Source organism: Penaeus japonicus, unplaced genomic scaffold (assembly GCF_977035675.1).
Source record: "Penaeus japonicus unplaced genomic scaffold, GWHDUDI00000001_assembly GWHDUDI00000008, whole genome shotgun sequence".
Lineage (NCBI taxonomy): Eukaryota > Metazoa > Arthropoda > Malacostraca > Decapoda > Penaeidae > Penaeus > Penaeus japonicus.
In genome coordinates, this window is record NW_028234410.1 from 35,128,745 (window position 1) to 35,138,744 (window position 10,000).

Below are 10,000 nucleotides of genomic sequence, written 5' to 3' on the forward strand. Positions count from 1 at the left end.
ATACCTCCTTCCACCAGGAAATCTACCATGGCAACGCTGCAAAGAGCAGTGAAAGCTGAATTAACGGTGACACCTTCTTCACGACACCGCTTGAAGAAGATGGCGCTGGTGTCAACATCCAGGGTCCGTGTCAGCAAGCGGGTCTTGGGGTCTTTTTCTCCTGCACCTTCGGGTATCAGACTTGCAAGGAGGCATTTACTCTGGCTGGCCTGATACTCCTCCACCATCTTTTCTTTAGACTCGCAGTTGGCCTTTATGGCTGCAAATCGCTCATCTACCATCCTCTGAGTTTTTTCTCCAGCTACACATACGCAGAGTTGCTCTTCGTCGTTGATGGGTTTACCTGAAATTACGTCCTCGAGAAGTTGTATGAGAAATCCACAAATCTTCATGTTGGAATATCCGTCGGTAATGCCGTGGTATATACCCAAGAAGAGCGTGTTTAGGTGAGGAAAGTCGGCCATACTTCTGTCTGACACACCCTCCAAGGACAGTGAGTTTGTTTTGAGTTTAGCACACCAGAGAGGACCCGTTTTGACATCGTACCGGAATGTAAGGCATTTCTGGTGCGCCTCATCTATTGTAACATCTGGGATCATCTGGAAAGAAACGTCAGAATTACTAAAAACAAGAAATAACTTATCCCGTTCCGAGTAAAGATAGACAGTCCCGTTCCTATAACCGTTTCAGAGTATCTACTTCGAAACATAAACATCAATTATTTCCCTTTAAGCCAACCGATAGTTATCCTGCTATACTGTGCATATAAGTATCAAAATGTACACATATATCAATTTCAGTAACCAAATAACAAAATATCCAACTGCAAGTGCTTAAAGTCGTATTTAAGAGTCATACTTGTAAAGGCAACTAAATCAAACCACAAACTTTGCAAATAAGCGACTTACATATGCCACGGTAAGGACAACGAAGATGGGGGAGATTACAAATAAACATCTAACTGAGAAAATATTTTATCTATTAAATCACTGCGTACTCTCAAATATACAAAACACAATGGACATACCTCAAAGTCAATTATTTCTTGACACATCTCCTTGAGCCACCATTCACCGCTTCGCTGCGCATAGCACATCCTCAACAAAGGCACTTTCCTGAAGAAGATAGCTATTTTGAAAGCAATGTTCCCCTGGTTGGAGGTGATTATCTTCTTTCGATGGGTTTTAGTGAATTTCCGTAATACTTACTTCATCACTGATACTACTTAATGCAAATTCCTTCCCATCAATTGCATGAAATACTTCTTTCTGTAAAACTAGTTTCTGTTTCTGTAAGATTTCTTGAATTGTTTTAAAGCAACCATAACCGTTCCACGCTCCACATACCTTGAGAGATGGGTGAGGGCGCGACGAAGGTGGTCGTGAAGGAGCGGTTCGCGGGTGGCAAAGGTGAGCTGGTAACTGACATTGTAAGTGTTGAAGAATTGTTCAACTGACGTCGTTTTCCACAGCCACTTTTCTTTGCGTTCCATCTTGTTACCTACGATAAGTGTTGGGGTGTTATAATAGAATATTACTGTGATGATTTGTTGACAGGAGCTAAAAGGCTTGTTGTAGCGTCCGAAAAGTTTGCTTTAATGAATTTGTCTACGAGTATTGAAGACACACATTACAAATGCCAATTTAAGAAAAAGAAAGAAAGAAAATCAACTCAACAATAACAACAATGGCTACAGTACAACATATCATACTAAGTTATTTTCATATACTTATTGAAAACTGCATTGCGTCCCTCAAGGTCAAATGCATCCCTTCTTTAAACTAATGTACAACATTCCTTGCGTCCAACAGCAAAATAAACGTTACCTCGTTCACTTTGCTTTAATGTATGACACAAACTTTATATATCTCTTTCTCTCTCTCTCTCTCTCTCTCTCTCTCTCTCTCTCTCTCTCTCTCTCTATATATATATATATATATATATATATATATATATATATATATATATATATATATATGCACATGTATATCTATCTATCTATTTATCTATATATATGCATACATAAATAGAAGTTTAGCGTTACCTAGTGAAAAAGAAAAGAGCTTGATGCTGCACCCCAGCTTGATGTTACAACCGACTGAGTTCTAACTTATACTCCATTAGCCGAGGAGAAATATCTTTTAAAACGAAGTATAAAACTTATTTTTCATTTGCTTCGCATTGTAATTCAGAAATTTTCGTACCGTCTACCCTTGGGAAGCAAGTTATCATGAGCATTGCCATCAATGAACACTAGTGATGAGTATCTCAGATCTAACCTTGAGATAGAGATGCCAGTGGTTGCAACTTCTATGAGCTATTGTACACGGTATCATTAAATGCGAATTAATGTTAACTGATAATAAACTGCCCCATATGCAAACAGCCTTATTTGCTGAGGATTCATTTTTTCATCTTATGATATCGTGCTCTTGCCAAGGAAAACTGAATATTCTCGATTAATTTTGTATGGTTTAGAGAAGGAGAGTATTCTTTGTGGTGACTTTCTTCTATGGTACGTTTTGTCACCTAATATAGTGTTTTCTTTTACGTTTATTTGGTTTTAAAATCTCATCTTCGTGATAAACAATACGCGAAATTGTTATGCACATTTAACGGCCGAAGTTACATCGTAATAATTATTACCATTATCAGATCTTTATCTAAAATGATTCCTTCGTCAAAGTTTAGAAAAAAATATATATTATCAAGAAAAATATTTTTTTTCTTTCCATCGCATAGCATCGTCTTCGTGACAGGTAAAGATAATAAGGCTAATCATACTTACTTCACAAGCTGTGAAATAATTTTATAGTCCCAGGGAGCGTGAGATCGAAGGGGAGCAAGTGAACTTCCGAGAAAACTTAGAGGACACCATAAATGCTTTTTATTTTTTTTTTTGTCAGTGGGAAACTATGGAGATACTTCTTTCTATATGGGTATTTTTTGTCATATATTCAATGGCCTGAATTGAATTTCCATTGCAAAAAAAGCGTAATATGAATCTATTTATTTTATAATTCAATCAATGTAAAAGAATATCACGTTCAGTTAACTTTCTTCATAACAGCTTCTTATAGGAAAGCAAATTGACATCCTATTTAAAACAATATACTGACTACATCGCATACAAGGTTATCAATAGAGTTTAATTGGTTTTCTTTACAAGAATACAGACTTAAAAGAATATAATTTGTTAGTAACTACAGATCAGGTTTCATATGAAAAAGACGTCAAATATCAAATCTCAAAGAGCAAACCTCTAGCACACATAAATAGGGAAATATGACTAAGCAGAAATATACCAATAATACAGTATAACTATATTTCTACTGCAAAAACATATGAACAAACCCAGCAAGTCGAACCGAAGTTTCTATGTTAATTTCTAACGCGGGATTTTAACCTGGCATTCACAGAAAAATCCGAGACGTGACCGACTCACGAGTCACGACTCTAGTGAACCTTAGAAGCGGCTGAACCCAAACAAAACCAAATAATAAACACATTACCCATTACCATCACCATTCATATCCAACAAGTTCTCAAACACTGTTTATGGACTCTACTTTTGTCATCGCATGCCATACAAATACAGTATTAAGTTACAGTGCGCGCGCGCGCACACACACACACACACACACACATATACATATATGCACCAGTAAACCTGACTATCTATCTTCATACAGCGACCTGTCTATCTGTATATCTATCTAGATTAACGAAATCCAGAGTAATGGTCGTCATAAAGACGCCTCAAGTTTCTGAAATTATTTTGTTATCATGGTTTCCAAAAATTGCTTTGAGAGCTTTAAATGTTCTTACACTTTGTCTTATATCTAGAGATTGCTAGAAAAGTCATAGCATGAGGTGGAAAGGGCAAAGAAGGTGCTCGAAAAAAACATAACTAAATGATAGACAAAGCTAAAATGTCGTTATAGAAAACAAGAGCAATCACCATCAATACATAAAGCTATTGCTCTCTTAATGTTTTTGTTTTCTTATTCATAATAAGGCTTCACGTATGTGGCTACCCAAGCATGGTGGTGAAAGTTAAAATTTGTTGGTTCCTCCACATCGTACGATAGCAATCTTTCTTTGTTGTTAAAGCTACCCATGCATTCACCATTCATAGCATGAAAACTAAGCAATGATGCATACCTTATACCCGATGGATGGAAGAACACCCTTTCGATCCTCTGTTCTACGATAGGTAGCCTGGCTGTCCAAGGCTCTGGTCAGTGGTCACGGCTTTGCACACTTCCACAGATACCACCGAAGAATGGAGGGTAGCTCAGTTGGGAAGAATTTTTAAAGACCACGAGGAGGATACAAGGGGGACGTGAAGTCTTCTGCTCAAAAATGGTTGTTTAATAAGAATAATGAAATCATTCCAAGAACAAATATCTCCCCTTACATACGTGCTAAGTATAATTATATCAGTCATCCCAACCCGCTTTCTATTAAGTCAGTTGTTTGTTCATTTCAGTCTCATGAGTAATTTTTAAAAAATCGTTCCCTTTAAATTAAAATTTGATAAACATATGAAAATGCCTCGTACCTGTATTATTTGTTTCATTCATTGTAATACAGAAAAAAAAATACAAGAAAAAAAATATAATTTCATACAAAATACCCTGATTACCTTGTGCGTGCCCCTTGTACCCTGATTGACTTGTGTTGTTTTAGGGTAGTGGGTAGTAGGTGGGGGATGGCTTACCAGTGGCATCGGTAGTGGAATCAATGAACACTGACCAGTGAGATGCGCCAATGCATCATGGTATCCAGTGAGGTGAATCCGAGCCAGATGGCCCTGATGACAACCATGCTGGTCGGTATGAGGGAAGAAATGGCCCAGAGGGCATATGAGCAGGCTCAGAGGTTGGAGGAGCAGGCACGCAATATTATCGAGATGCAGGCAAGAAAAGTGGAGGAACAGTTCCACCATCTTGTCGAGCAATCTCGCAGGGCAATCTCACATCTATGAGGGTGGAAACAGCAGTACACCGACAAGGCCTGCGACAGTGTGAAGAGTGGACTTCTGGAGGAGGTGCAGACTATGAAAGGCGAAGTTCAAGGCTTGAGGGAGCCTTGCAGAGGAGGTGGACAAGGTTATGGCAGCAGATGTTGGGGTGGCGGATTTACCTGGATTTTTAAGAAAAAAATATAATGGAAAGTCAACTCAACAATAACAACAATAGTTACAGTACAACATATCATACTAAGTTAGTTTCATATACTTATTGAAAACTGCATTGCGCCCCTGAAGGTCAAATGCATCCTATCTTTAAACTAATGTACAGCATTCCTTGAGTCTAAAGAATTACGATATTAGTCACTGGCATCTGGTCACGCTGAAACTCAGTCGTAGCTCAATGAAGCTTGAGGAAGTCAGGCCTATAACGGAATAGCATCAACGAGTCTCTCCTTTGATGCTGATCCTGGTAGGAGAGCAAAACAAAAGCATAAGACGCTTGATATCCAACCTACTGGAAAATTAACATGGCTCTATCAACCACGAACTTCCTAGGCCTATCCCCCCCCTACACACACACACACACAAACCACTGATGCAACCCACTACTGCCAAGAACCAAGCATGGGGTCTCGCCCCCTTATTTTACATTAGTCTTTTTCATTTTTTCAGGCAACTAGCTACCTTAATTTTCCTCCCCTCCTTACTCCAAGGATCTCCTTTCACCTCTACTCCACTCGACATTCGACTCCTTCCCCAGCCTTCTTCCCACATTTCCACCTCCCTGTCAGCTGTCTCCCAAACTTATATCACACACGCTAGGTCAAGCTAGGTCTTTCTCCCCTACTATTCCTTTTCTCTTTTCCCTTTCTTCTCCTTCCCAGATCCGGTCTTCCCTCCCCCGGCAACGGTTTTTTTTTTCTTTTAACTTCTGCTTTGCTTGGGTATTATAAGGCCACTGTTACATATCATCATTGTTTCATTACACTCTTTCGTTTATTTTTCTCCTGTCTATTAATATCATATCTCTACGAATCATAAACGATTTGGTATTTTGGAAAAGAAAAATCGCTTTCCATTCTATTTTCCATATACTTACACTGTATTTCGAAGAATATCCAAATGGTGAAGTCTATCCTTTACTTTCTGTTCTCTTTAGCTAACAACAAACAAATATAATTCTTTGCTAGGGTAAACTAACTTATATTTCTTACAGGATATTTTAGCATTTTTGGTCTCTAAATGCTATTGAATACGGGTCATAACTCCTACATTACACTTGTATAACCAAGGAGACTAATAATAAAGATGATACCTATGTTGCATTGCTTATTCCTCTTTTATCAATTGCGTTTATCATCGAATATAACATTGCATTATTGCATCTACTGACAGGAAGGGTTGCCGGGGGAGGGGAAGGAATGCGAGGACTCAAGGCTGAAGGGATTTTAACGGTATATATCCTTTTAACATTGTTTTTTGCGGTTGTTGGCCTTCTTATGATTAGTTGAAGTGTATCAATAGTATTGCTAGGTTGTGATATTGGTATAGATGTTGTGTAGACAAGTACTCGTATGATCAAGAGATAAGAAAACGAATAAAACTAATGTACTCGCATGTACACTCACCTAAATTATTAGTTGTGTCATTTTGGATATATCTTGTGCCCTTAATCCCATTGTGATGAGATTTAAAAATTTGTTATGAATGGCTTCTTCAAATATTAATACTAAATATTTGCCTTCTAATGTGCAAGCCTTTTTAAATGACTTACTAGGGAAAATTGCCTTTACCCTTTCAAGATGCTGGACAATGAACAATTTTAGATTGGCAAGGCCTAACACTTTTATTTTAAGCACATATTGTTACACTGTTGAAGAGTTTTACCAATGATATGAGTTTGATTGTTTATGGTTGTTGGTGTAATGTATAGTGTTGGAAGGGACAGAGGATTGTTTGCCTGTACTTTGTCAAAACATTTTTTTTTTTTATAGTAGGGCCCCCACATCTGTTGGGTCTATTATTATTGCTTTTGTTGGGCAGCACTGACTAAAATCACTATAAGTGCACAGTAGTCTTTGCAAAGAATCCACCAATACCAATTTCAGTGGGTTTTATGATACAAACCTATTATAAAGTTTCCCATCAAAGCAAGTAAAGACCAATTGATGAGACATAAGTAAAATTCATCAACTTTTAGATATAGGGGGAGCTGTAATCCCCACAGACCCCCGAGGGTCTGAACTGAAATTTGTCTGAAATTAAATACAAATGATAGTGAAATCTGCTTGTGAAGATTTAGATTATTTTATATGACTCATCATATTAGGTAATCTTTAACCTGAGTATTTTTCAATTCAGTACTCTGGCCATAGTTGCTTTGTTCAACAAATGACAATAAATTAAATTTACAATTTTTTTATTTATTTAGGGTGAGTTAAATATAAGTGTGGCAATTTGGGTAAAAAAACATATCCAAACAAAACCTAGAAGGAGAAATCATACCACCAGACAATATACATATATTGTATAAAGTATGAAAAATCCCTACAAAATTTGCCTTCTTGAGGCTAAGGCCAATCTTTGCATCTTCTGTTGTTTTTCAATTTGATGCGACTCCATTTTTTTATGCGAGTCCTGACTTTGCATTGGTATTTCATTCTTAGTGTTTTCCATAGTGGTAGAAGGTATTCTGGATCCCTTGTGTTAAAAGTCATCATCACCCATCCACTCATGATGTTTCCTTTTATGACTGTCTGCTCTATATGTTGACTGAAGTTCATGTCATTGCTCATATAAAGTCTTAGATCTTTAATTACTATTCCCTCAACTAAATATGATCTTGGTCTCAGATTTCCAATTAGACTACACCTTATAATTTCAAATTTATCAGCAATGGATTTCATATTCTTTACCTTGCCCAATTACAGATGGTATGCAGATCCTCATTTAGCTTGTCTTCCTTATCTAATAAATTTATTGATGTACTTATCCTTGTATCTTTTGCAAATGATGTTCCTCTTGAGTGTTTAATACCTTTGTCAATGTCACCAATCATAATTAGGAATAGCAGAAGCCCCTGAATGGACCCCTGTGGCACCATGCTTAATATGTTTGATTCATTGGCAAAAAATTAATTTATCTGTACCCTTTGCTTACTTTTTGTTGGGAAATTTTGTATCCATCTTCCCAGTTTTCCACTGATTTCAAGGTCCTTAATTTTATGAATTAAAATTTTGTGAACTACTTTGTCAAAAGCTTTAGCTAAATATAAGTATATTACATCAACTTCTCTATTTTCAGTCAGATTCCTTAATATGTATTTGCAGTGCGTTAGAATTTGGGATAAACAGGATCTATCGCTATGAAAACCATGTTGTCCGGGATTATCTATTTTCCTTCTAAATATAGGGCAATTTTTTTCCTTAAAACCCTTTCAAAAATGTTTATTATGTGAGATGTCAATGTCACTGGTTCATAATTTTTTGCCTGATCTTTGTTTCTACCTTTACATATAGGCATTATGTTACCATCCTTCAGTATGAGAGGGATAATCCTGATGACCAATGGTTTTGTAATGGTTTCCTTGCAGTTTTTTAAAGAGATTGCTGGAGCTTCATCTGGTCCAGCTGCTGAATTTGTTGTAGTATCTTTGATTGCCTCAAGGATATTTCTTTTATTAAAGGTTATATCTGCGAGACATTCAGTTTTGTTTATAATTTTGAAATGTTCTTCAGGATCTGATATTATTTTTTCTATTTGAGGAACACTAAAAACTTTTTCATATTACATTTTAAGTAATTCAGCCATTTCCTTTGAATTATTTACGAAAGCCCCATTGTTCTCAGGCCCAATTTCTACTCTTCTCTTTCATTTATTGTTTGCATAGCGAAGAAGTATTTTACATTGTTCTTTATTGCTTCAACTGCTCTTCTTTCTTCAACAATTTTTTGGTTACTTATAGATTTTATAATCTGTCTTCTATTTCTTTAATCTCTGCTTTAATTCTTTCCTGTTTGAGATGATCTGTTGTCGCATTCAGCTTCTTTGTTCTATTCCTCTTGTTTCTCAATAGTACTATAGGATCTCTTGGTATGATATTCTTGTTTTGGGGGGGGGCCCAAATCTTTTGCAAACATCCTTGCAAGCATCGTAGAACTTCATCATATCATCTGGTGTTAGTAGGTCTTCAATATCTTTTGGTGATTTTTCAAGTGATTTACTTATTACTTATCATTATACTTGTTTAATGGACAGACTCTTTTGTTTTAACTATTCATTCTTTGTCTTTTCCTTTAAATTTTTCCTTTCTTGCAAAGTCTTTCCTTCGTTTTTTGCTGTCATATTTAACAAGGAGTGGTTCCTTTTTACTTTGATTTTTTTCTTCTTTTAGTTTATTATTTTTCACAGATTTTCTCTTTATTTGATTATCTCAAGTAAGCACTGAATCTTGAACTCTTTTAGTAGTTCTATTAGAATTATATTCTCCTTCACTTTTTCTTCATTAAATTTTGTAGTTTTATTTCTTGTATCTGTTTTGCACATACCTGATCACACTTTTTAGGTGTGCTAATGTTTTGCTCACTCATATGGGTCATATCCTTAGTATCATTATCTGAGATACTTTCTTGTACATTTGTAGCCATTTTATCAGTGTCCTCTTCAATTCTAATTAGTTCTTGCAAGAAACTGGCTTCTGATACTTCAATTCCTTTTTAGCTCATTATATTATTTTTTCTCCAAACTGTTAAATGCATCTTCATTTCAAGAAGGCTGTCACCTGGAGAACCATTGGCCTAATCAGGGGTGGGCTACCTTCAGCTCGTAGCGTCCAGCTGCCCTACTTACTAATATTAACATGGGGGTTTGGCCTGCGAATCCTTAACCAATAGCTTTTTTTTTTTTTTCCTTTTCCTTTTTTTTAGTTATATTTGGAGTATCTTTAACGTGTGGCAACACTCCACAGAAAACCCGTATTTATATATTTATTTTATTATTATGTATATACCCTTAGTCCCCATA

At 36.4% G+C, this 10,000-nt stretch overlaps 2 protein-coding genes across 3 annotated transcripts in view; one reads left to right on the top strand and one right to left on the bottom strand.

Moving 5' to 3' along the window:
- Positions 1–4,319, bottom strand: part of LOC122255540 (uncharacterized) — a 5,021-nt gene extending 702 nt beyond the window's left edge. Inside the window, exons 1-4 of one of the 2 annotated variants that reach the window (XM_086539326.1) lie at positions 4,165–4,319; positions 1,347–1,500; positions 1,028–1,115; positions 1–599 (exon numbers count right to left, since the gene is read on the bottom strand). The exon at positions 1–599 is cut by the window's left edge and continues 702 nt beyond it. In XM_086539326.1, the coding sequence (XP_086395452.1) occupies positions 1–599; positions 1,028–1,115; positions 1,347–1,492 (833 nt within the window). In that variant the 5' untranslated portion in view covers positions 1,493–1,500; positions 4,165–4,319. Of the gene's footprint in view, positions 600–1,027; positions 1,116–1,346; positions 1,501–2,044; positions 2,133–4,164 lie in introns of those variants that run through there. The other variant, XM_043019694.2, reaches the window with a different exon arrangement.
- Positions 4,320–6,299: 1,980 nt separating this feature from the next.
- Positions 6,300–10,000, top strand: part of LOC122255539 (delta(24)-sterol reductase) — a 10,782-nt gene continuing 7,081 nt past the window's right edge. The window contains exon 1 of the mRNA XM_043019693.2: positions 6,300–6,432. The gene's annotated coding sequence lies outside the window, so the exon portion shown is untranslated. The remainder of the gene's footprint in view (positions 6,433–10,000) is intronic.